At 44.4% G+C, this 27,971-nt stretch overlaps 1 protein-coding gene and 1 pseudogene across 2 annotated transcripts in view; one reads left to right on the plus strand and one right to left on the minus strand.

Moving 5' to 3' along the window:
• On the minus strand, positions 1–27,581 carry LOC309890705 (delta-1-pyrroline-5-carboxylate synthase-like; annotated as a pseudogene). The gene is made up of 13 exons: positions 27,207–27,581; positions 19,775–19,912; positions 19,641–19,691; positions 17,255–17,399; positions 14,930–15,003; positions 14,594–14,702; positions 13,266–13,492; positions 5,153–5,290; positions 4,848–5,043; positions 4,421–4,542; positions 2,453–2,639; positions 821–907; positions 1–203 (listed from the first exon to the last, which is right to left on the minus strand). The product of its transcript is annotated as a delta-1-pyrroline-5-carboxylate synthase-like (transcript).
• LOC309890706 (adenylate cyclase type 10-like) overlaps positions 27,527–27,971 on the plus strand; it is a gene marked incomplete at its 3' end in the record, with an annotated part of 15,661 nt that continues 15,216 nt past the window's right edge. The window contains 1 exon segment of the mRNA XM_082785132.1: positions 27,527–27,715. Coding sequence (XP_082641258.1) covers positions 27,697–27,715 — 19 coding nt within the window. The 5' untranslated portion in view covers positions 27,527–27,696.

Genomic DNA, 27,971 nt, shown 5'->3' on the forward strand with positions numbered 1-27,971 from the left:
TTATTGATGAGTTTTCTCAATGTACTCGGTATTTCTCTGAGGGAGAGGTAGGCTCTCATGGGGCTACTTCATGCTCCCGTGCTCTGAGAAGTCAGAAACAACATGATTGTCCCCTGTCAGTAACCACTTTGTAGTTCAGAGTCCTTCAATTCCCACTGGTTCGCGTGCATGGATACGAGAAGTACTAATTCCAACTTCATCACCTGTAGAAAACACACAAGGTAAAGGTAGTTGATCCTCAGAAGATATTCAACTTTGTACTATATAGCCCTGCATCTTTATGTAGAAGCAGTCATTCACCTCCCTTCCTTCACTCCTCCCCAAGTGTCAGAAGTTATTTTTACCTGTTCTGATCAGAGGAGCTTTATTCTAAATTGGAATGTTTATACTTCTGTCAGTTTCAGCTTCACTTTTAGAGAGAAAGAAGCCAGAAAGCTACGTGTGTCTTACATACATCGTACATTTGTTTGAGGGTTTACCCTTTGAACAATAAGAACTAAATTAGTCAGGATTCCATTCTTATATCCTTTTTTGTTTTTCTTTTTCCTCTTCTTAAACAGACTATTGCGTGATCTTATAAAACCCTAAACACAATTTTTTAACACACAGAGCACTGCATGTTCAAGCCTGCTACAGCGATTTCTAGTAGTTTCTACCTCAGGAATTAATGTTTCCCTTGTCTTCTGCACTTCCTAGTATGTGCACCTGTTTACTTAGGTAACTGATACTCAGTTTTGTTCCAGTCTTTCCTTCCTCCCACACTGCTGAGGGAGCAAACGGCTTTGTGGTGCTTAGCTGCCTGCACACCACAGGCACATACAGAGTACAAATCTCTATCCATCAGAGAATCGGTTACTGGCATTCCAAGCACTGTCCACATGCTGGAGGAAGAACTCCACTGTTTTCTCTGAAAAAGAGGCAGAGAAGAAAATAGGATACAGTACAGAGTGATCATGCAGTCCAATAGGCACAGCCTCATACCGTGAAGAGATACAAGAACAGAACTTTCACCTGCAACATTATCAGACAGTATTTAACAGCCTGGATTAAAGCATGTTCATACACACCTTCTTTGTAATATGTTTATCACATAGACACAACTGTAAATATTACAAGAAGCTTGCAAAGACAAGAAGTGAAAAGATGTCTAATTCTTACTACAGCCTAGACCTCGCAAACAGGGATAGTTGTATGACTGGGAAAAAGTGACAGCAGCCCCGAGCTACATTTTGCAGTCAGACAGTTAAACTACATGTTCAGCTCTACATTATCTCAATGGATACATGGAACTGTTCTATAAAGAACATGGAAAGTCCTATCATAATGGAATTAATGGAAATTAATGGAAAGTCCTATATTAAGTTTATACTGAAAACAGTATTTGGGAAAGAGAATGCAGAAACACCACATGAAGTCAGCTAACTAACCCAGTTCAACACAGAACATGCGAGACTGGAGCAACCTCAAGCAGAGTTGTACGAGCCTTAGTACTCTGAAGGATGCCTTTCTCTGTAAGGCTGTAAGCTGCAAGTCAGTTGCCCAGAGCAATGGGACGAATGCTAAAGATGAACTCTATCTCCAGTACACACCCAAGTAAATCACTAGTGCACCAGGTAGTGGCTTACAGTATCAAATGCATGCCTTTCGGTGCTACTCGTTTAATTTCTGCAGAAGGTACAGAAACAGATGCCTGCTTGAATCTCACACTGATGAGCCACAAATCAAAATGACCTTACTGTAGCTGACTCTCAGAAGTTTTAGCCTTGTATGGAGAGTCATCCTTTGGCTGGGAGCAGTTCTAGCTACGTTTTGAAGTGGCAGAGTGTTCAAACCACATGCAGAGGAGTGGAAGAAGCACAGAGTGGCGCATAGGAACAGAAGTTCGCGGCATCAATGGAGCAAGAAACTGGGAACTGAGATACATGCAGCTTTTACGCTACAGATGCGGAACTGGGAAATAAAGGACTGGGAGAGATGGAGAAAAACACTTGTGGTCCTTGTTTGCAAGGCTTAAAAGCAACCTGGGAAGACAAAACGTATATAGTCTGATCTTTCCTACAGCCCATATTCCCTCTATAGAAGCTCACCTCTTCCTCCTTCGGAGGCCTAAAGACATCTCCAGGATTCAGGAGATGTTTCTGCAAAACTGTCTGATGTGGTAAGTCTGTACAATACAGGAACACAAAGCAATCTGCCTGACAAGAGCATGCGTTGACTTGTCGTTGGCCAGTTGCTCAAACACATGCCTTCACCTCCTGGAATAAGGGCACACAACATGTTTTCCTTGAATTAAACACAACTACAGATAGATTTAGCTCATAGGGTTCCAGCTGATTATGCTCACTACAGAACCAAGATAAGAGAAACTACTGCAATGTAAGTAGTTATGCTAATAACAAGATCCCACAGTGAAACCAAAGCAGAAGCTTAAGGGAACAGATTGGTCACAAACCATTCTCCGTGACGGTAACATCCAGGTGAGAACTTCCATACTTGTGGATATGTTCGACACCCTCTTGTACACTGTCCACAACCTCAATGCAGCTCTCCAGATCCCCATATTCGTCGTGGAGAGATTTCACTTCTGAGGGGTTGAACATCAAGTAAGAGGCAAACTTTGGGCCAGCATGAATCTTCACCTGCAATACCAGAAGTATTTTGTGCTGTAGATTGTACCAGTGCGTAACAGGTGAAAAGTGCAGCTTGTTGTTCTGGGTATAGCTAGGATAGAGCTAATTTTTTTCATAGCAGTCCCTATACTGCTACATTTTGGATTTTTGCCTTAAACAAACCACTGTTTTGGCTGTTGCTAAACAGTGCTCACACAGTTCCAAGGCTTTCTCTTCTCCCCCCACAGTGAGAAGGTCGAGGGTCTGCTAAAAGTTAGGAGAGCACATACCCACAACCGATTCAAACTTAACCAAAGGGATAGCCTATGCCATATAATGTCAAAGTCAGCAATATAAAATGAGGGGAGGGGAGTTTTGAGGAAGGCAGATATTTCCAGGTTTGCAAGTCTCCCCTACAAAAGACTTTACCTGTTTTTATCCCTTTCTTTTGTAAACTGACACCAGCCCTCTCCAAAGTGTATGTTTCAGACACAAAAGAGTTACTGGGCCCAAAACAAGGCAAGGACTTTCAGTTATTTTACGATCCTGATGAAGAAGATCTAATGCATCGTCAATCTCTGAGTTTAATCGTAGCAGCTAAGACACCTTAACAATGAGAGGGAGGAGTGGAGGAGCAGGTGCTGATCTCTTCTCTCAGGTGACAGCGACAGGACCCAAGGGAATGGCATAGAGCTGTGACAGGGGAGGGTCAGGCTGGACGTTAGAGAAAGGTTCTGCACCAAGAGGTGGCAGGGCACTGGAACAGGCTCCCAGGACAGTGGTCACAGCACTGAGCCTGCTGGAATTCAAGAAGTGTTTGGGCAACGCTCCAAGATGCATGGTCTGATTTCTGGGTGGTCCTGTGTGGAGCTAGGGGTTGAACTTGGTAGTCCTCATGGGTCCTTTGCAACTCAGGGTATTCTATGAAAAAAAAAAAAAACACAAAACAAAACACAACCAAACCAGACATTAAAAAAAAAAAAAGACAAAAAGAAAACACAAGCGAGTGAGGACTTGCTCCTGACTAGCTATCTGGCAAGCTTCTCTTAATATGACTTTAACATTATCAGAACATGACCTATTTTACCATGTTTTCCTGCATCAATCACTGCTTGTATACACTATTTGCCAAATGGAAATGCTACGTGAAAAATCCATGTTTTGAGTGTAATTTAAGTACTTCACAAATATTTCTCTCGTGATGCATCTCTGCTACAAAACATTACGCATGTCAAAGCAATTATGTAGGACAGTGGCCTTTCACTGTTCCTGTGGAACAGTGGGAGGGGGAAATAATGGGCGGGAAAATGGGTGGGAATAAAGGCAAGTGAGACAAAATGTTCAAAATATGTGGATGAAGCAGATTAGAGGAGGAGAAACATAAAATGGGAAACGACTGAGGTAAGAAGGTAAGTTAATAGATTTAATCAGAATAGTATTTGGGTCCGGGAGGTTGCCAGCCAGTAAGTCAGAATTAAGAGTAGTAGAGAAAGGGTTGGGGAAATGCTCTTCCAAGGCAGAGAATGATTTTTTTCTATGTAAAAGGAAGTAGTTGTATCCCAGCAATGGCATGCAGCCACCCCAAAGAAGCTGCTTGCAGATCGTTTCTATGGAAAAGCTTGGGGTTGCATGGAGAAGCCAAGAAAGCTCTCCGAAAAGAGTACAAAGGTGTACAAAGAGACATGTGGGTAACGTAAGTGTTATGTTATCATAAAACTACATAGGGCTATGTCAGCAAGACCAAGGGCTCCTAAAATGAACAACAAGTAAATAAAACAAAACAAAAGCCAACACAAGTATAAATGACTAACCTGTTCTACTCTCAACGTGTCTATGATCTGATCAAACAACGGGGTTCTCAGCAGGTCTCAGTGAATTAGGAGTGTTTCCCGAGCATCACAGGCAGCAGTATATTCACACTTCGAGCCTCTGACTGAGGTTTAGGAGTAAACAATTGGTTACGTAACATTTATGACAAAGAATTTGAAGAGCATGTGAATTATTATTACGTATGGTTATAATAATATATTAATATATATATTAATATAATATAATAATATATAATAATAATAATAATAATAATAATAATAATAATAATAATAATAATAATAATAATAATAATAATAATAATAATAATAATAATAATAATAATAATAATAATAATATAACCATACCACATATTCCAAATGTGTAGTTCAGTTACACTCATGGTATCCAAGTCACCCTCTCACAGCTTACTTATTCATGTGGCCTTCTCCACGCTGGCATCTGTGTCCACATACACATGACAGATCCATTCACCGTGTCCCATCACTGGAATTCCCTTAGCAGCTTTCTGGATATTCCTGACTAGCTGGGATGACCCATGTGGAATGATTAGATCTACCAGCTTCTCCAAATGGCAGACATCTTCCACTTCCTTGCTTGTATTCACACGTGAAAGTTGTGACACAAATAGTCAATGGCCTGAATTCTCAAGCTCTGCCTGTGCTTTTTCTACATGCTACAGCACAAAAGTTGTTGCTTTAATTCTAGACACTTACTACTTGCACTGCATCTTTGACTCCATGAATGGAGAGTGCTTCTTGAGTCAGATGATGAAGGATTTGATTGCTGTATGCTGCCTCTTTCCCTCCTTTTATTAGCAAGCCATTTCCGCTAGCTATGGCCAAAGAAGACACCTGTCAGAAGGGAATTAAAACAACAACAACAACAACAACAACAACAAAGTGATCTGACTCCTCTGGGAGAATAACATCTGCAAAATAGAGTAAGAACAGGATTTTGCATTCTGCTGACTTACTCAATATTAATATACAGCACCAAGAATTTTTTCCGAGTCAGAACGTGTAACTCCAGAAATGAAGTATCTTAACGTTTCAGAAACAAACTTGAGCTTCAGGGTACTACTGGCAAAGGGAGACTGCAGTAAGTCAAAGGAAACCCTGAACATAGGCTCTGGCACAAATTCGCTAGTTGTATAAAACTATTTCAGATGCAAGAACTCTTATCCCTAATCATTCTGGCTGGAAGTAGCTAATGAGCTCTTCCTACGACGAACATTTTACTTGTGCTCTCTTATACAGAAGCCTTTTGTTTTATCACGCTGATTTTACGTTTATAACCAGAAGGTGTCCTTGCCTATGGCAGGGGGGAGTAGATGACCTTCAAGTTCCCTTCCAGCACAAATCATTCTATGATTCTATGACACCTCCCACTAGACCAGATTGCTCAAAGCCCCATCCAACTTGGCCTTAAATACTTCCAGGGATGGGGCATTCACAACTTCCCCAAGCAGCCTGTTCCAGTGCCTCACCACCCATAGTAAAGAATTTCTTCCTTTATTCTAATCTACATCTACCCTTTTAGTTTAAAGCCATTACTCCTTGTCCTGTCATTACACTCCCTGACAAAAAGTCCCTCCCCAGCTTACCCGAAGCCTGCTTCAGGTACTAGAGGGCCACTATAAGGTCTCCTCAGAGCCCCCTCTTCTCTAGGCTAAGCAACCCCAGTTCTCTCAGCCTGTCTTCATAGGAGAGGTCCTCCAGCCCTCATCAACTTCGTGGCCCTGCTCTGGACCTGCTCTAACACATTTATTTCTTATGTTGGAGTCCCCAGAGCTGAATGCAGCACTGCAGGTGGGGCCTCACAGGAGTGGAGTAGAGAGCGAGAATCACCTCCCTGGACCTTCTGGTCATACTTTTGATGTGGCTCACGATACGGCTGGCTTTCTGGTTTGCAACTGCACATCGCTGGCTCATGTAGAGCTTTTCATCCATCAACACTCCCAAGTCCTTCTCTGCAGGGCTGCTCCCAATCCACTCATCAACCAGCCTGCATTCATTCTTGGGAGTGCCTTGATGACGGTGGTGAACCTTGCACTTAGCCTTCTTGAACTTCACGAGGTTCTCATGTACCAACCCCTTAAGCATGTCAAGGTCAACTCAGACCAACTCCTTTTCTCTACTAGTGTCCTCTGGGTAAAAAACAGTCACCGTGTTTGATATTCTACCTCATCCTGCTGTCCACAATTTGAAAAGAATACTGAAAAAATAAGGAAGACTTCAGAAAGATCCTTGTCATTTAGTGGAACCTTGCTGTACCCAGATACTGTGTGTCTTTAACATACAAAACTAGACATTAAAATGCAATTTGATTGTATCTTGTTAACAATCTGCCTCTCCGAAGATCAGCATCACGAAGGAAAGCTGCAGAGACAAGCTTATTTAAATAAATAAAAAACATCCAATCTGTAATGGGTTTGAAAACAGTTTGTTCCCTTTAGATAGTAATAGAGCACGGCTGTACTTCAGAACAATTGGATTTCTTGAAATCTGTAAGAAGCAGTCTGTGAAATATGATCTCAGAACTTTGCCTTGTAAGTACTAGAGACAAACATGCTATTGTATATTGTTATAAATGACTGAGTCCCGAATAGGGTTACAATCAAAGTTTACAATTTATTAAAGGAACAGAGGTAAGCAAACAGCACTGGGTGCGCTGGGAGTCTCTGCTCCACGAAGACGCACACCGGTTACATCAGGCGACTGGTTTTTATGCTCCTAGGCTAATACATATTCATCACCACTTTTGGAAAAGGCAGGGGTATTATAATTAGTTTCCCAGAACCCGAACCATCCCACGGATGCATGCGTATCAGTCTCCAGTGGTCCCTCTGAGGGTCGCTCATACTGAAGGCTCGTAGTCTTCCTCACAAGTTTTGTCCTTCGGTCGTTCTTCAGCTTCCCCCCCACCCTCCCCTTATTTAGTAGTCTCTGGGCCAGATGCCAGAAAGTCGTGTCTCATGCAATAGTCAGCAGTTATCTCAAAAAACTCCCCCCTATTCTCTTATCTCCCAGACCCAAGTCTCAAGGTTTACCCTTCAAACCCTCTATCAACACGAACTGCTAGACCATTCTTTTGCAAGATACAAGAACTATATACACTAACCACTCTGTTTCTCTTGGACTTGTGGTTATTTATACAAGGGGATGTAAGACAGAAGGTCACATTTCATTATGAGGCCCTAGCATTGTTCCATATTGACACGAATCAGATGAACATATTTCACAGTCCCCCATCTCCTTTTTCATGGTATTGATTCGTGTTTTCCTTTCCAATCGAGTCAATACTTGCCAAATTGGTATCAATTTTGGATATTCTTTTCTTTTTATTATCGTCAGGCAATGGGTTTTCTCTTCTCCCTGGTTCTGGGTCAACAGTGTGAGAAACTCCGTAGCCAGTAACTTAGGCTCAGGCGAGGATCTCAGTGAAGAAGTAATTTGTTCGCGATTGCAATGGCGGGCGCCCCACAAGCAGGAGAGCACACCTACTAGTTCCAAAACACAGTTTATATACTTTTTGATGACAGGACCCTCCCCTGTTTCCCCACTGACTGGGTAATCCAGGTTCACCATCTATCCGATGCTTCACAAACAATGCATGGCCTTCACTTGCCGGCCTGTTAAATTTCAAATTTCTTTTGACATTTTTACTGCTTGGAGAGGTAATGTTTCTTCGCTTGTCTGACTTGACACCGTGATTTTCACCTAATTGTCCTAAGAAGTCTGGTTGTCTGCATTTTACAAGGTCGCCTGCTAAGCTTTCTTATCACTGTAAGCATATCTCAGTACCACATTCCTGCCCTCTAAACAACGTAACTCTGCAAAAACAACATTCCTATTCCCACAACAGGTACTGCAGATATTTGCATTCCTTGTATAACTGGAGTGTATCAGCCTGGTAATAGAAGGTATTAAACATGGAATTATTAACAATTCTCCACATATCCCCAATACAACCATCCTCATTTTAGCAAAACAATCACTGCCCATAAAGCCCCCTCCCATAATCTTCTTAGATCGATTCCATTCCAAGTTTGAACTGGGACGTGTGCAATCTTCTTCATTTCTTTTACAAGTTCATTTACAGCTTTTCTTTCTGTTGTGGTTTAACCCAGCTGGCAGCTAAACACCACACGGCCATTCACTCACCTCACCCCCTCCCTCTCTGGGATGGGAGAGAGAAATGGGAAAGTGAAGCCTGTGAGGTGAGATAAAGACAAGAAAATAATAATAAATAATCATAAATAATAATAATGACAATGACAATAATGATGATAGTTCTACTACTACTCATGTGTATGAAACAAGTGATGCACAATGCAATTGCTCACCACCGCTGATGCCCAGCTGTCTGATGCCCAGCCTAACCCTGAGCAGTCCAGCCCTCCTCCCAGCTCTTGCTGCACCCCCAGCCTGCTCGCTGGCAGGACAGTGAGAAGCTGAAACATCCTTGGCTTGGTGTAAGCATGGCTCTGCAACAATTAAAACATCAGCATGTTATCAGCGCTCTTCTCATCCTAAACCAAAACGTAGCATTCTACCAGCTACTAGGAAGAAACACCTTCATCATTAATCTCTAAACAGCAATTACTAAGGTTAGATTTTCCACAGACTTCTTCTTGTGCTAGTAAATAATCCAAAGCTAAGCGATTTTGATACATAAGTAGATAAGTAGTCCTTATCTTGGTATTTTGCTTTGCAATTAAGCCAAGTGCACCTCCGGTTTTATTTACAACTATTTCCATTACAGCTTGTAACCTAGTTATTCTATTAAGCATATATATTGGGGTCCTATAGCCCCAGGATCCGTCTTCTGCCCATGTAGCTGGATCATAATAGGCAAGACGCCTTCAATCAAGGGGTTGGGCCCACTTTCAGGGTCAATTTGGGCTTGTGATACCGTTCAGCCTGCCGGGGTGATCCAGCTCCTGGAAAACGAATCACAATTTTATATGGGTTTAAAAAGAAAAGTTCTTACGTTATTTTCTCGGGACAACCTCACCTTAGTGTGGGAGAAGTCCGGTCGAGGCCCTCTCACTCGGCAGTCAATACCCATCGCCTCCCTCGGTAGACCATACACACTGCAGTGGAGGGTCCTGCCCCGGTCTTGCCTTCTCCCTTTCCTCCCTTTAGGCTTGTCCCCTTTATTTGGCGTCCTTAATTCATGCAGAGCCTCATTGCCAGAATATGAGTTCTTCTTTAGCTTTAGTTTCAGTTCCCCAGGAGTGGACTCAACCCTCCAGGTTTCGGTAGTTACTGGTCCTTTTATTCTGGATCTGTGGATCCAACCCCTTTCCGCTGTTCTCACAGCTGTTTCAGTAGTAAGTAAAACTTACTACTTACAGTCCCTCCCATCGGGGGCTCAATGATTCTTCCCTCCAGGTTTTTATTAAGACCTTGTCTCCTGGTTGTATCTTATGAATAGCAAATCCTAAAGGTGGTGTTTGAGCCATCATTCCAATTTCTCTTAGCTCTTGTAACCTCCTTCCAACGGTAATTACGTATTTCTGGATGCTACGCTCCTCAACTACATTTTTCCTAGAGGCATCCCTTGAGAATAAGGCATACCATATAACATTTCATATGGCGATAATCCGCTCTCACTGTGTGGTTTAGTTCTTATGTTTAAAAGTGCCAATGGTAAGCATTTCATCCAGGGCATTTGTGTCTCGATCATTAATTTAGCCAAGTGTTGTTTTAGTGTTTGATTCAATCTTTCTACTTTCCCTGAGCTTTGTGGGTGCCACGGAGTATGGTATTCCCACTGAATACCTAATGATTGACATAATAATTTTATTATTTTAGAAGCAAAGTGTGTGCCCTGATCAAAATCAATGTACTGGATTATCCCATATTTAGGTATCAGGTGTTCTAATAGAGCTTTTACCACCATTTGTGCCATAGCTCGAGCTACGGGATAAGCTTCTACCCATTGTGTTAAATGATCTGCTATTTCCCATAGATATTTTATCCTCCCTACCTTGGGCAATTCAGTGAAATCAACTTGTACTTTCTCAAAAGGCCTGTAAGCTGTTTTTCTCCCTCCCGTGGCTGCTTGTCAAAACACTTTCTTATTTATCTTCTGACAAGTTAAGCAACGTTGTGTAATTTGTTTTGCTATTTCAAAAAAAAAAAAAAACCACACAGCTTCCTGCTGAGGCAGAACTATTAACATTCCTACATCCTCCTTCCCTGCTCATTCAACTTCAAATGGCTCTGTTAAATACTACATGCCACACCTTTAACACCGGGGACAACTCTTTTAACGCTTCCTTTATTTTTCTCCAGCCTGTACTTTTCTCACGCCAACACCAAAGGCTCAGTCAAGAGCCAATTAATTCCACTCCTTTTCTCTCCAAGATGCTGAAACAACGTATCAGTATACTACACTTCATCCTATTTTCCTTCTCTCCTCCAAAACATGAATTGCCAGATAGTGTTATAGTCGACTGATCCATAAAGTGGCCATTTAGCTTATATAGTGGCCACCACTGATTGCAATACTTAGTGAAAGTCCTCTTCCTTTCTGCGCTCCCAGTTCTAACAATATCCTTTGAATGTGCCAGCGTGCACCCAAGGAGGCTTTCTTTAAAACATCTTTGTTTTGGATATTACTCATTCCTTTGATTTTCCATTCCCTTTTATTTATTTATTACTATTCCTTATTAGTTACTGTCCTTTGTTTCAATTTCCACGCAAACCTTTTTACTGTGGGTTTTTACTATCTTTTCCTAATCTTCTTCCCAAATGTCCCAGTTCTCTGGGATTAAATGCCTCTTCCCGCATACAAACTTTACTATTTCAGGTTATTAAGGAGCCCCGTTCCATGTTCCAATCATAAATCCATGGAACTTCAGGAAAAGAGCTGAAGCACTCAGCCTTTCATCTTCTAGACAAACATCACCACCTTTTCCACAAAATTTACATTTCAACAGGACCGAATTTCGAGCCAAATGCCAAGTTTTCTCATGCACTTTGTTAATAAGCCCATACAAAACAAGGAATCACTCCTGTGTATCCGTCAATAAATACCATTTAAAAAGGCATTGACACCTAAATAAATTCACTCTCCCCCTTCTTACCAAATTGCCAGGGCTCAAGCCCAAACCACCACAGAAAGGACTCTCTCCGTTCTACCGCTTTGATAATCAGTCAGCCCCCTCCACCTCTCCAGTACTTGGCAAACTGACCAAACGCCACAGCAAATACACCAACACTTCTAAACTGTTAGTTACTTAGATAACGCTCCCGCCTTTTTTCTTGTCACACTCAAAGCATTTAAGAGCAAAAATAGGATCACAAGATACACTGCCAGGCCCACATATTGGGCACCACCAATCAAAACTTGGTGAAAACAGCACTTCTTTTTGGTCTGTCACGCACTTCGTTCGTCTCCGGCTGCTCCCCTCACGGAGAATACGGAACCGCGGATCGGAACTCCGCACTCGCTTCGCAGCTCACTAGAAGGTAAACTGTTAGTCTGCAATTGTTTCACCTTTACTGCAACTCAAGACTGAACTCTGAGCACTGACTCAATTCCGTGTATGCTATCTCCAGCTAGCTATCAGGCACACACTACTCCATGGAGAAGTCAAATTTCCTCGGTAATTGCTTACCCAAACCAGTATGAGATGCAATAGTAAACTATGGAGGAAGCAACCTCTCCTCTGCACTCAGAGTCCATCCTACTATCAGCTACAGCATGGGAGAGAAACCATATTATTCAGATGCAGAGGTATCAAAGATGATCCTCTGAAGTTACATCGGAGAACTTGAGGATGGGGGCTGGCAGGAAGAAAAGTAACAAGACAAGTCATCCTAAGTCTGTAAAAAAAGAAAAAAAAAAAAAAGAAAGGTTGGGGGGGGGGGGGGGGGGGGGTTGAGGGTGGGAAGCCAGTAAGAATCAGCCTGATAAAACAAATGAGATAAAGAAGAGGAGAATGGGAGAGTTTGGCTAGGCAAGGCAAGACACCCAGGAGGCAAAGGCTGGAGTCTAGGAAGGCAGACTAGAATTTGGCAAGGAAACATACTGGTTTTCTGTGAAGAACAGAGCGAGCAGCAAGGAAGCAATAATGGCAGAAAGGGAGACTACTGCCTTTTCCTTTCACATGAACTTTGCCTAGAGCAGACTCCCCTTCAGTATGAAACGAGGAGTCTCTTTTTAAGTGCCCATACCCATCCCTTGCTCCTCAAATACTTGCTCATATGTTAGAGAAATGCTCAATCAGTCTTGCTAAAGATACCGGCAGTAAGAGCCTAGACTTAGCTTTTACACGCTTGTGGAAAGATATCATTCTGCCTCAGTGCAAACATGCAGTATCAGTATGGGACAGACCACTCAGAGCCTAGAACTTCTACTTCGTGCTGATCTTTTTCAGCATATATTCTTAACAGTTGCAGTTTGTTATTAACGACCTATATTAAACATTTGATGTTTAATCGTAGCCTGCAATTCAGCTGTAGTCAGCATGGACAGAAAAGTGCTCATTGGTAGGAGCCTTGTAAGTTGCAAGTTAAGCAGGGAAGCTATGTGATAAGACACAGGCAGAAATTGCACCACCTGAATGTAAGCTAACTCCTTCTCTACGTTGGGTATCAAAAACCAACGCTGAATAACTCTCAGCATTGCAGAAGCAAGTCCCAGGAAGACTGTAGTTTTCTGTAGAAAAAAAAAAAATGGGATGACAGCAGAATTCATTTCAGAAGAATACAAGCAGAAGTCTTTTGAGGCAAGACTTCTTGCAGCCTTCCAATAACTCACCAGTAGAAATACACTTTTGTTATCAAAGATCTCTCTGCCCTCCTCACATACCTGTGGAAGACAGTCAGTCTGGACGGGACTCAAAAAAATCGCAAGAAAGACCCCAACAGGCACTGTCACCTGCTCCAACTCTAGATCTTTTGCTATGCGTGCTCTCTGAACTATGCTGCCGACGCTGTCCTGTGAAGATGCTGCAATCTGACAGAGCCCAACAGCCAAGCTGTTCAGCTTTGATGTAGACAGACTGAGACGTTTCAACAAAGGAAGTGCCAATCTTCCTAGAAGAAAGAAAAAATTGCGCTCAAGATAGATTTATCTGGCTAGTTTCAAGAAAGTGACCTAATGGTCAAACCAGGAAAAAAAGCCGCTGTTTCCCACGCCGCAGCAAGAAACCTACCTAAGATGAACAATGTAAAGCATTAAGTTTAGTAGCTACAATCAAACTGCTCCAATTTGACAACGCTTTCACCTACCATCACATATACACCTAATACGATATGAATGATTTGTATATGAAGTAACATCCGCAAAGACAAAGTTTGTCCTATTTCTAGTACCGTTACACAACCGTGTACCTGAATTTCTTACCAATTTCTACCCTTGCAATATTCCTGGAAGGTTTGCGCAGTAATTGCCTCTTTCTATTTCACAGATAGAAATCCCAAAGAGCAAAGGAACGCATAGCATTTCAGATTGGGCAAGAGCTGCCGGAGTTTTCTAGTCTGAACACGTTCAGGTAGGAAGTTTACTCAGAAATGTCCCTCCAGGCATTCTCCTCAGTACAAAATGGTTGCCGTATGCCTTTTACTGAACTTCACAATTTGTGATGCGCCAGTTCCACACATTTTCTAACCCAAGACCAGCTTCCTCACGCACCACTCTTACACAAAAGAATGGATTTAGTCTGTGCTGCCTGAACTGTACTTTCCTCAGTCAGAAGGTAAGGTGGTTCTTTCTGGAAAGCATCATTTTTAAGTAACAACCTTCCCCACAGGGGCCAAACATTACGTTAACCAGCCCAGGAGAATATTCATGCTATTTCATGCATGATGATAACAGGGAAGATCCTTGCTAGATTTAATTTCTAAAGTGAGCCTCCTTTGGCAAAAGAAAACACTGTTCTATTTTTAGTTTTTTAAACAATGCTGTGGGTTGCTGCTTTCAAAGGCCTCTCTCTCCATCTTCTCTGATAGAGACAGCTCTTACGGAAGCTGCAGCTGCTTACACTGACAAGCTCTCAAAGTCCTGGGTTCCCTAATCTGTGACGGCCATAATATCCAATTGCAGGTGACAGACTACTCTTGTTCTGCTCCTTTCCTTTGAGGCCCAGAAAAGCTCATGACAACAGGTGTTCCATGAAATATGTTCCGTAATATTACCTTTATTTTCAGCTTCTTCTAAGTCCTTTTTGTTTGCCAAGAGAATTTCTTCTCACTGATCAGTTAGTAAGTCACCGAGATGATAAAAAAAAATAAATAAATCTCTGCTCTCTGAAAGAGAAAAGTGTCTGAACTGCATTCTTACACGAACTCCATGGTGTTTGACATCTGGCTCACTTCAGCTCATTCCTACTGACACATCTTCTCACTGGCTTGATGCCCTGAATACTTGGAGCCAGCTGATTTTTTCCAGGACCCATTTGTGTTATAAACCTGTATTTTAAAACTTGCCACATGTTCACAGCCTTAAAGAGCGAGAACATACTGTTCTCTCACCTGCTCAGGCTGCAGAGCTGCCAGCGTCCTGCTACCGGCTCGAGACATTCCACCCTGCTGCTCTACTGTAGGGCCTGCCAAAACACACACACACACACACCCACAAGACATGCAGACAAAGGTGGAAGGAAATGAACACTAACCTTTCAACTTTCAACTCCTTACTCAAAGCAGAAAAACAGGTACGGTCTTAAGAGACATATCAAAGAAGTTTACTGTATGCCACAACAGGAAAATTTGTATCAGATACCAAAATGCTGCCACGGTCCCCGAGCATAGCCCTTTTCAAGGCATCACAGAGATTCAGTAAGATCATCCATGTCGTAGGGGACAAACAAGTATACAACCTGTATCAAGAAGACTTGACAAAGAGCAAAAGAATACAAGGACAGCTACATCTCAGGGAGTGGGAGGCTACTGCAAAAAAAGGAAGGCATCCTTTGAAAAAGTTTAATTACATAACTACTGAAAAGAGAAAAGATTGCAAAACAACCTGGGAATGTGCGAACAATACAGGAAGCCAAAACCAGCCTCAGCAACAGCTTGCACAATAGCTGCTCTCTCTCTGCTCTGTGTACGTTTAAGGGCTCCTACAGAGGAGAGGTTTTTTTCTTGGCACGGATGTCAAAGAATCCATCTCAAACTGAAATGATACAGAACAAGTTTTGAAACAGAAACTGAAGTAACAAGTCAAAAGGCTCAGGCAGCATTTCACTAAGGAGTTCTCAAGGAGCTCTTGGATAAGCTACGTTTTCACTTTTAACTCTTGAAATTGTCTGTAGAACAGATGACTTGGCATGTGACTAATATGCCCGGACTTCTATTCAAGAAGTGTCCTACAGAAATTGCCAGAGCAGGAATTCCCACGGTAAGGAAAATATCAGGAGGTATAGTGGGAAGCGTAAGAAAAGAACTAGGGGACACTTGATTAATAAGACTTAATGAAGGACTGTTAAAACAGCTTTTTAAAGCAAGGTCATACTTTATAATGTGGCGTGTATTTTTGTGTTCTTTGAACACAAAAGGGGTGTTGGACCACGTGACCTCTGGAGGTCCTTTCAACCTCAACCAGCCTGTGATTCCTTTGCAGCCACTATGCAACAAAATAGCAAGTACAATTCACAGCAGATAAACATGAAGCAACGCAGAGACAAAAGGGGAAATCAGGCCTTGGTAGTGCACATAATCCTACGAAAACATCACTTCAATGCTCATCAGCGTTGAACAGCAACTTCCCTGTTTAAGCTTTTGGAGAAGGCCTAGGAAAGGCAACAAAAACCATCCACAATCTAATCAAAACTCAAAGTTAGCCTTGCTATCTCATAAACTGAAGGTTCACTTGCATCTCGGACGCTACACAAACTTTTATTTTCGCTCACCTTGAAAAGGTCACAGTAGAATAAAAACCGTTTCAGCCAAGAGAAACAGGGATCGACAGATCTTTGGAACAGTTTCTGTAGAAAAGGACTAAGAAAACACCTTTTTCATGTGAAAAAGCAATGAGGGAAAAGACAATGTCTCATCATAGAAGTTGAACAGAGATCGATCACCCACGTTCTCTTTCCATACAGAAGGTGGGGGCATCAAAAGCTAGCAGGAAGCAACTTTCACTCCTCCTGCCCACAAGCACACACAAAGTAAAGCAAGCAGTTCTTCACATAGTGCTAGCTCCAGAGTTTACACACAATACCTGGTTAAGGCTCGTGACTCCTGTGACCCATGGATGCTAAGTGTTTACCTCGGTCCAAAGGATATGGCCAATTTTTACAAGAAATCCATTTAGCATTTTTATACTCCAAGGCATTTGCTTGTCTTACAGTGCAAGTCACGAGTATCACTCTATACTTGTTCTATTCTGCTAAGATCACAGATCTTTGGTCTGACTTTCTGCGGCCCTTGTTACATTGTCACAGCAACACACAGGCAGGAAAACATTGCTACATACAGTAACAAAAGACTGAGTCATAAGAAGAACCTAGGATAAAAAATGAAACCGCACACTATCTTAGTTCAGCACTACATTCTATATGCATGCTTTCAGCCTGAAATCATCAATAAGAGACGATAACCTCTAAGACTGAAAACAAGACAAATTCTACTTAGTTCTCTGAATGCAAGGCTGATGCAGCAAGTCATCAGCTGGAAGGAACCCAAGCAGAGGATTCAAGATGTTCCATTCCAACATTGAAACTTACCTTTCCAAAGCCGCTTGTCAAGCAGAGCATAGTTTCCCATTTGTTGAACAGGCAGGCCTAGCCAAATTTCAACCCTAAACTTCCAGGGAATCTCTACTGCTCCCAGCGTACATATTACTTCCGTACTCACCTGCAGGTCTTACCTGTGAAAAAAAAGTTCCAACTTTCTTCCCTTCTACAATATCTGTGATGACATGACCCGAGATTTTCGGGTGGACTCCATTTGCAATCACTACAGAGGTGCCTCCTCGCAGGGCCCACAAAGCTGCTGTCACCTACAGTGAAGGAGAGAGCCAGTTCCCAAAAATGCACTTGTTAGTTGAATCCCCATCCTCAACAAGAATTCTTATGTTGGAAGAAGCCCTTAAGACCATCAAGTCCAAGCATCAACCTAATGCTACCACTAAATCATATCCCTAAGTGCTATGTCCACACGTCTCTTGAATACTTCTAAGGATGGGGACTCTACCACTTCCCCGGGCAGCCTGTTCTAATGCCTAACCACCCCTTCCATGAAGAAATGCTTATTTAGTACCCAGATATCTAGTGCTGCTCAATAGAGTTGTTCCTCCCTAGGGGTAGGGCTTGGCATTTCCCTCTCCTGAACTTCAAAAGGTTCCTGCCTGCCCCTATCTGCAGCCTGTCAAGGTTCCTCTGAATGCACCGCCCCCACCCCGCACAAGGGCCATTTCCACAGAAGCCACCAACCACCCGCCGCCTCGCCCCCTCCCTATCCAGCCCACCGTGGCGCGCCACCGACCACCAACCTCGTTGCGCCACCCCTCCTCGGCGTCCCGGCCTGCCCCGACAGCTTCTGCCCATGGCGCCGGCAAGCCCTGCATGCTGCTTCTGCCCTGGCTTCCTCCAAGCCAATCACACAGTGCTTCCGCCCTGATTGAAGACAGGCCCTGACATCACTTCCGCCCCAGGTTCCCAGCCAAGCACGGCGTGTCCCCACAGACACAGCAGAGCAAACACACAAACTAACATTGACATCCTACCCGTAAACATGCCGTAACAGTGACTCACCTGAGAAAGAACTGCATGCAATAAAGGCACCTAGTACTACATTAGTTTATTCTAACAGATCCTACTAGCTGTCACCTCAAAAAGACGTGCGTACCGCTCTCTACTTGGAAACGCATCAGTCCGTCCGTAGACTCTGACCCACCTAAAGAGCCCTGCAACTGACTGAAGGAAAAACAAAGCACTTACCCCAAAGAGCAGCCCAGGCAGAAGGAGCTCTCTGATGGCATACCTGGGGCTCATATACCGTTTGGCCGCGCCCAGCACCCAAGCCCAATCACCTGGGAAAGGGAAGGGGCAAAGCACAAGAAAGTAGAAAGAGAGCAGAAGGAGAAGCAGCAGCTGGCGTGTTTTTGTTCGTTTGTTTGTTTTTAATCTGATTTAGCTCAACAGCAAGCAGAGTGCAGACAAGAGAATCGGGCTGTTTCTAGAAGCAACGTTCCGCATGCTTAGGCTGCAGCTTTTAATCTTGAAAGGACAATATGACCAAGCAAGTAACTGGATTTTTTTCAACTGAAATTAGCTCAAAACTTTCTTTACATAGAAAGAAAAATCCAGGAGCATTAAAAAAAAAAGAAAAAAGAAAAAAAAAAAAAGCACAACATGCCAAAGAAAAACAATTCAATGTAATAATATCACTTTATCACTTGCAGGAAAAATCACATACTTGAGTAGGCTATCTGAGAGCCAAAAGGCCATGCTGACGGGTCAAAACACGCTACAGGACACTGGGTCCTGGCCCTCCGCTGCACTGACTTGAAACCCATCCCTAACACAGCATGAAAACTTGAAACCCAACCCAAACACAGACACAGCATTTCAGCCTCAACACAGTTTTGGGAACTGCTGGAAAGCAGGCTTCATCCTCAATGAGGTGTGCTCAGGCTACACAGCATGGGGCTTCAGGCACCTCTTCCCCTACGGAAGAAGACCGCCATCAGGAACCGCCACGCAAGACAACCTTTTTCCTCTACAACACCTTTCTCAGGAACAACGCAGCATTCCAGAGACCTGCTTTGCTCCTGTTCTAAGGGCTATCACCTTGCCTGTGGCACCTGATAAACAGAGGAGAAAGCAACCACAGCAGCAAAACCCACAGCAGCCTTTGGACAGTTACTCTCATCCCCTCCTTAACCTCAGCCTCTTACCTGCCCCACGTGGCAGATGCTTCCACCTGTTCTCTTAAGCCACTTAAAGCACCTCTAAAAGGCAAACTGGAATTTTACTCTATTGGATGTAGGAAAATAACTGCAGTGACAACCGCACCCCAAAAACAACTGCTACCTCTGTTCATCACTCACCAGAGTCACTCCAGAGGCAGCTCAGGTCATGACGTCCTGGACTGCACACTGAGTTTCAGCCTGAACAAAGGAAAACACAGCCAGAAGATAAACTTTCAGCTGCCAGCGTTAGCACTCATCCCTCATCAACACAAGCGACTCCATCTTTAATTGTATCCTTTCAAAACAGCAGTCCACTTGCCTCTGTACCTGGAAATTAAGTCCAAGCTCAGAAGGAGTAGACAGCATCACCCATGCCACCTGGGAACACAAAAGGACAAAATGACCACTGTGCTTGCAAACAACCACCTGCCACACTGCTCCTCTATCCCAAACAGCCTCACCTCAGACCCTGAGGGAAACACCTGAGTGTCTTCCGTTCGCTTTGGATAAGGGATGACCAGGCTGAAAACACTCTCACCTTCCCTCACTGCTCCGTGACATGGGGATTTCCCTTCCCTGTCCAAGACTGCACGAAGCACCTGCAGAGACAAGAGAGAAGCACACCCTGAGGCACCTCACAGCCAGAGTGTACCTGCTGCAATACTCTCTCTTCCCAGCTCTGTTACTCCAGCTGCTCACCAGCTTTAACTGAGATTCTTGGCTCACAGCGCCAAAGCAAACTCTGCCCAGGCCACACAACACACACTACACAAGCTACGTTATTTAAGACACACGAGCTGGAACGTTCCTGCCCAAGAATCAGTCGCATCACACAGGAAGGATGCCGCATGCTCCTAGAAACCAAACCTACCAGTCCTGAACAGCTTCCCTGCCAGACAGCTCCCCACCTCCTCCTGCCAACCACGCTCAGCACACGCACTATTTGCCTCTCAAAAACAACAACAACAAACAAACAAACAAACAAACAAACAAACAAAAACCCACAAAAAGTAAGAACATACACACACAAAAGCGACTGAGCTCCACAGATGCCAAAAAGCCACGCACACACAGCAGCCCGGCAGGGGTAATCACAGACCCTTTACAGATGAAAAAAGGTAACTCTGATACGACCCTGCTCAGTCTCTTAGTAATACTGTGCCTACGTGGACAAGCCTCTTGGAGCATGTAATCAAGCTGTTTTTAGTTCTCTGGAGAGTTACACAAGTGATTAAAATATAACTCAAAACCAGAAGTGTATCCCACCATCCCTAAAACCAGTGATCCAGCAACCTCTGCTAAATATCCCTCTATTAAGTGAATTCCAAGCACTTAAAATCTAGAAATCCATAGACTCCAAGCTGCCTAAAGAAGCACCTGTAGAAACAAGAGAAAAAGCACACCCTGAGGCACCTCACAGCCACAGCATACCTGCTGCAACACCTCTCTCTTCCCAGCTCCTTTACCTCAGCTGCTCATTAGCTCTATCTGAAATGTGTGCCCAGGCAGCGCTGCACAAAATTGTGCCATCAGACTTAAAAAAAAAAAAAAAAGGCCCACAGCACAACAGCTGCTGCTCCTTCTGCTCTCCTTCTACTTTCTTGTGCTTTGCCCCTTCCCTTTCCCAGGTGATTGGGCTTGGGTGCTGGGCGCGGCCAAACGGTATATGAGCCCCAGGTATGCCATCAGAGAGCTCCTTCTGCCTGGGCTGCTCTTTGGGGTAAGTGCTTTGTTTTTCCTTCAGTCAGTTGCAGGGCTCTTTAGGTGGGTCAGAGTCTACGGACGGACTGATGCGTTTCCAAGTAGAGAGCGGTACGCACGTCTTTTTGAGGTGACAGCTAGTAGGATCTGTTAGAATAAACTAATGTAGTACTAGGTGCCTTTATTGCATGCAGTTCTTTCTCAGGTGAGTCACTGTTACGGCATGTTTACGGGTAGGATGTCAATGTTAGTTTGTGTGTTTGCTCTGCTGTGTCTGTGGGGACACGCCGTGCTTGGCTGGGAACCTGGGGCGGAAGTGATGTCAGGGCCTGTCTTCAATCAGGGCGGAAGCACTGTGTGATTGGCTTGGAGGAAGCCAGGGCAGAAGCAGCATGCAGGGCTTGCCGGCGCCATGGGCAGAAGCTGTCGGGGCAGGCCGGGACGCCGAGGAGGGGTGGCGCAACGAGGTTGGTGGTCGGTGGCGCGCCACGGTGGGCTGGATAGGGAGGGGGCGAGGCGGCGGGTGGTTGGTGGCTTCTGTGGAAATGGCCCTTGTGCGGGGTGGGGGCGGTGCATTCAGAGGAACCTTGACAGGCTGCAGATAGGGGCAGGCAGGAACCTTTTGAAGTTCAGGAGAGGGAAATGCCAAGCCCTACCCCTAGGGAGGAACAACTCTATTGAGCAGCACTAGATATCTGGGTACTAAATAAGCATTTCTTCATGGAAGGGGTGGTTAGGCATTAGAACAGGCTGCCCGGGGAAGTGGTAGAGTCCCCATCCTTAGAAGTATTCAAGAGACGTGTGGACATAGCACTTAGGGATATGATTTAGTGGTAGCATTAGGTTGATGCTTGGACTTGATGGTCTTAAGGGCTTCTTCCAACATAAGAATTCTTGTTGAGGATGGGGATTCAACTAACAAGTGCATTTTTGGGAACTGGCTCTCTCCTTCACTGTAGGTGACAGCAGCTTTGTGGGCCCTGCGAGGAGGCACCTCTGTAGTGATTGCAAATGGAGTCCACCCGAAAATCTCGGGTCATGTCATCACAGATATTGTAGAAGGGAAGAAAGTTGGAACTTTTTTTTCACAGGTAAGACCTGCAGGTGAGTACGGAAGTAATATGTACGCTGGGAGCAGTAGAGATTCCCTGGAAGTTTAGGGTTGAAATTTGGCTAGGCCTGCCTGTTCAACAAATGGGAAACTATGCTCTGCTTGACAAGCGGCTTTGGAAAGGTAAGTTTCAATGTTGGAATGGAACATCTTGAATCCTCTGCTTGGGTTCCTTCCAGCTGATGACTTGCTGCATCAGCCTTGCATTCAGAGAACTAAGTAGAATTTGTCTTGTTTTCAGTCTTAGAGGTTATCGTCTCTTATTGATGATTTCAGGCTGAAAGCATGCATATAGAATGTAGTGCTGAACTAAGATAGTGTGCGGTTTCATTTTTTATCCTAGGTTCTTCTTATGACTCAGTCTTTTGTTACTGTATGTAGCAATGTTTTCCTGCCTGTGTGTTGCTGTGACAATGTAACAAGGGCCGCAGAAAGTCAGACCAAAGATCTGTGATCTTAGCAGAATAGAACAAGTATAGAGTGATACTCGTGACTTGCACTGTAGTAGGTGCCTTTATTGCATGCAGTTCTTTCTCAGGTGAGTCATTGTTATGGCATGTTCATGGATAGGACAATAATGTTAGTTTGTGTGTTTGCTTAGTGGTTCTGGGTCCCTCAGGATTTTTGCAGGATTACGGGGCTTACTGTGAGTCTTTGCCTGTATGTCAAATACTATCAAAGTTACAACCTTGGTGGCAAAGTGAGGGAGCAGGGTTTAGGAGAAAGGTATTGTCGAAGCTCCCTGTGTAAGCATGTATCTGAAACCAGCAGCAGTAGGCATGTAAGGTGTAATCTTGTTCAGGGTTAGGGACAGTTTGTTATATTTCTGCAGCTTTTGCCTGTGGTTTTGCTGGCTGTTGAGTCTTTAGACCTTGCATCCTTCTAGATTTTAAGAGCTTGGAATTCACTTAGAAGAGGGATGCTTAGGAGGGGTTGCTGGCTAACTTGTTTTTGGGAAATCATGGGGTACGGTTCCTTTTTTTGGCGTTACATTTCAATCTTTAGGTATATCAAGCCATTTGTGTCACTGTCCAGAGGATTCACAAAGAGCTTCAGCACGCATTGCAAGGGGCTCGACTGCATAAGCGCAGTAGTACGAAGAGAATGAGCAGGGTCACCTTTTTCATCTGTAAAGGATAAGTCTGTAATTACCCCTGCTGGGACTGCTGTGCATTCATGGCTTTTTGGCATTTGTGGACTCAAGGGTGTGTTTTTTTTTTTTTTTTCTGGCTCTGGTCTCTGTGTTTGAGTCCTCTGCAAGAAGCTGTACTGTTTGCGTGTCCATCGTGGGCATGACCTTCTCTCTTTGTTTCTTGTAGCCCAGGGCATGGGCACGGAAACTTGAACGAAGCACGAGGGTGAGTGGACAGCAGTGTGGGCCCTGAGTTGGTCAGTGGACTGTGTTAGTCTGCTTTGCCTGTTGGGCAAACTACCTTGCGACAGCAGAGTACGTCTCCTGCCACGTTTCTGAGGCGCGCCAGACGTCAGCAGTTCTAGTTCCTGAAATGCTGGAGATGCATCTCTTTGGGGTGTTAGGTGGGCGAAGCGGTGATACTGGGCTGGGGAACACGGGTCTGGGGCTTCTTGGCTCTTGCGGTAGGGGATGAAAGAAGAGGAGTGGGTATAGACCGTTTTATGGATTGTCACGTTTGTCTGTTCTTTCTCCTTGATCTAAGCCCCGTGGGCTTGGCTTGGCACAGTGAATGGAAGCGCTGGGTGTGGGTTGGGAAGGTGAGTGGAGAAAAGTTGGAAAACAGGCATTGTTTTTGGTTTGGTAGTCTATTGGTCCACCTCTGGGTGACTCCTCTTTTCCAGGGATGAAGAAGGTACTGGGAACATCCTAGCTGGTCTCTGTGGTCCACACTGAGGCTGGATTCTGAGCCCTGAGAATTAAGTTCAGGGGCAAATCTTGTGTGTTGGCAGGGGGAGGCAGGGAGTTGTCTAGGGGGTGTCTATCTGATTTCAGTAGCAGAGCAGGTCAGTTGACTACTGTTTTGTTTCTGAGGAGGGTGCTTCCCTGGAAGAAGTTTGGCTGGCGTGCTGGTGCCTGATGGCACTTTATTTCTGCAGGTGAAGAGGAGCCTTAGGCTTGAAGCAGTGTCCTGGCTAGCCTTTGTGTTCCTTGATGAGGATGGAACCTGCCTCCCAGCATTCCCAAGCTAAGCTGGGGGGGCAAGTGCTATGTTTGAGTTGGGGTTGTGAATGGACCCATAGGGCAAGGGTCTGTGCTTGTAAGTCATTGCAGCGGATGGGGCCTTTCAGGATTGATCAGGTCAGGCAGAGATGATGTGTGGGGAGTTCTGTCACGTACAGCGTGAACACGTGCCAGGCAGGGCAGTCCCAGCTTGTTGTCTGTGCTGTGCTGTTGCTCTTGGTGCTCGGCAGGCCCTGGGGAAGCCATCCTGAGGGTATTGAACACTTGACCTCATCGGAATAACGCTGATGTTCAACTGGGAGCTGAGCACCTCTTGTCTTGCAGTAGGAGCTTAAAGGGATCACTTCTTCCGTGCGTGTAACTTTTATTTTGTATCGAATGTTTCCTGATATGATCATTATGTGTTACGCGCTCCTCAGGTTTTGATATCCTCATCGCCTTCTTCCACTGGACAGATTAGATGGGCAACTTGGTAGCCACACTAAAGGTCCTAAATGCTTGTTTCGTCATCAATTCTGTGATTCTGTGATCACAGGGCTGATCCAAGCACTTCTTGTCTTGCAGTCACAGCTTAAAGAGCAGATGCGTTTTGGGTCTTGTGCATATTTGGTTTCAGATTGTGTCTGTTTCCATCGTCACTGTTGTGGAAGTCATCTGGGCTTCACCAGGAGCTCAGGCTGGGGAATTCATTTCTGAAGCGTTATTCTTAAGGGGTTTGCACTGCCCATCCTTCCGGTCTCTTGTCTTAAAGGCAAGCATTCTATGCGTCCATCATCCCAGTTCTGGCGGTCACTTTCAGTCGCAGGTCATGGCATTTGAGTCTGTCCCTGGGGTGGCCACAGATCATCTGTTCTGACTCGCTGTCACTGTAGGGCTTCCCTCTGGGAGTTGTCATTCTGCCTGGTGTCATTCTGTTACGCTCCTAGATTTTTCTTTCTATGTAAAGAAAGGTTTGAGCTAATTCCAGCTGAAAAGAGTTTTTTGTTTGTTTGTTTTTATCTGAATAGAGTAAAACGATCTATTGATGCTTCCTTAGCTGGGCGTAGTGCCCAAGAATGGGGAGAGAATGAATGGCCTCCTGAAAGAATCATACAGCATTATGGACCAGCTACCTGGAACCTGAATGAGGTAGTATGGGGGCCCGAGAACCTATTTGTAATTTGAATTGAATAATTATGTTGCAAGCTGTCCTTGGAATTGTAACTATATATAGTTACAATATATATAATCATAAACCATAAAATAGCTGAACTGGGAGCTGCAGGGTTGATGTGGGAATGTTGAGGTGAAACTCTGTGGTTTGTAGCACGCAGGAGGTCAAACAAATGTATCGAATGATCTTTGCTGGTCTAAAAGCACACCAATCCCAGCCATGTAAATCCCAGCTGAAGGTATAATAACATGGTAGAGTAGCATGGCTCTGCTCTGAGATGAGACATAATTTGTGGAAGCAGAGCAGAAAAGATGCTTGTGAGTAGATGAATTACTGATCGTTTTGACTCTAGGAATGGATGACTTCAAGGAGGGAGCTCCTTCAGATATCAAGACATTGCTCTCTGAAGTAAGACAAAGGTTTTGTCTGAGAAAAAGGGAACAAAAAGTTAACCATTCATGTGTTTGGGTTTCTGTGTGGTTTGTTGTTGTTTTTTTTTTTTTTGTTTTTTTTTGTTTGTTTGTTTGTTTGTTTGTTTTTTTATTCACATTTAAAATGAAGTGACTGTTTTTGTGCTGGTTACATGCGGTGTCTTTTATATCCATCTAAATTACGTTTACTCTGGGAAAATGTTAGGCAATAATGGAATAATGAAAGTTAAACTTGATTTTGTTGTTACACCAGACTGAAGCATGATTTGAATCAAGTAATTGGAATTACAGTAGGCTAAAATTGCTGAAAAACGAGTTTGGAAAGTTGAAATGCATTTATTTGCTATTAAACCTTACTGAAAACATTTGGTTGTTTTCAGTTAAGAACTACTGGATTCATAAATGTAATACACAAATGAGAACATTTATGAAGTTTAATATTTAAACCATACCATTTTCAAAATACAGAATTGTTAATTTTATTGAACAAGTTTTCCAGTTTTCAAGCAGTGACCTTGCAAACAGTTCAGGTAATCGGTGACCCTTAAAAGCACAAGCCAGTGTTTTCAAAACAAAACAAATCTCCTACTTAAATATCTCTTTTCTAGTGATCTTCTAAGAGGTTAATTACTAACCACCGTTTGCTGCTTATGTTACCATCCTCATCCTCCATCCTTCACTCCTTATCTCTTCTTCTCTTAAACTTCACGTTGCCACTGTTGTTTTCAACCTTTCCTCTTGGATGGATGGAGCAACATGAAACAACTTTTCTAGCCAGAATAGAATAATTTCTGAATTTTATTTATGTGTTAGCATTCTTCATTCTGGTTGTGTCAGTGGTCCGCTGACTTAACTGACCAGCAGCCTGCATTCCCTGCCACCAGCCCCTAACCACCCCCCCAGAACAGAAGAACTGAGCAACCATTCTGGAAGGTTCTGGTGGTGAATGTTGTCATGAATATATGAATGTTCTTTACCCTCTTCCAGTCTTAATCCTATTTGTACTTTTTTCTTTTTTTTTTAATAACCTCATTGGAAGAAGTAGCTCTATACATTTGTACGGGGTCACAGCGGCTGCTGCTCAGCAGGCATTGATCTATGGAGGATGGCACTGTTAGCCCACCGTGTTGCTGGAGGGCAGCCACTAAGCGATGACCTATGAACCAGGTCATCACCTACCAACCAGGTGATTGTGATGACCCATGGTGGCAGAGACCAAACTGTCCTTCAAGAAGGCCCCAGGCTCACTGCACCGTCCGGTGCTGAGGGGTCTTCATCTCCTCCCTCCCAGCTGGGCATGGTTGTCTTCTGCTGAGGTACCCCGGTACCACAGGGCACTGACCATAGCATCTGCCTGGGAGGGGAAGTACCCGTACTCTGAGATGGAGAACGGGAGCGTGCTCCTCCCCGATCTTCTTTCTGAGGACTTCACCTGGGACAGCCAGATCCCCAGGCTTATCGTGGGAGTGCTGTTCTTAGCGGATTTTTCAGGTGGGTTGGGCACGGTAGAGCCTCCCCGGAAACGAGCCATTGGGACACACCAGGCCCTCGGGGGCCCTGGCCCGTAGATGGCACAGCTATCTTGTCGCTCTTGAGGACTCCTGCTGTGATGGCTAAAGAGAGCACGGATTGGCTTCTCTTGCGATGCAGCGACTGACAGGCGCTTAGGCTTGGCAGCATGGGACTGGCTGCCAGGCCCTGTGGCCCACGTAGACATGTCCTGATTTCTGCCTGTTCTTCCTGCAGGTTTCACTTCTTTGTCAGAGAAGTGTGTCCAGCAGAGCGGCACAGACAGAGGTGCTGACGAGCTGGCACAAACACTCAATGACTACATGAGCGACGTTTTGGAGGGTAAGAGCCATGCTGCCAGGCTGTTGTATATGGGGCCCTGAGGTTGCTTGCGGAGGGCAGAGGCAGCCTTGCTGCACCAGCTGCTCCTGCCTCCTTGGAAGGGCTGTGGAGCTCACTGTGGCCTGGGGGGACAGTGGGAGCCGTGGGGCTCCCGTGGCAAGGGAGGAGCGCAGCAGGTCTCTTCTGCTGCCCACTGTGATGAGGGAGGCCCCAGTGGACTGCAGGCTGGCAGACGTGCCTCCAGGCAACAGGAAGG

The sequence above is a fragment of the Aythya marila genome (assembly GCF_965140915.1).
Source record: "Aythya marila genome assembly, contig: HAP1_HAP1_SCAFFOLD_450, whole genome shotgun sequence".
NCBI classification, from domain to species: Eukaryota; Metazoa; Chordata; class Aves; order Anseriformes; family Anatidae; genus Aythya; species Aythya marila.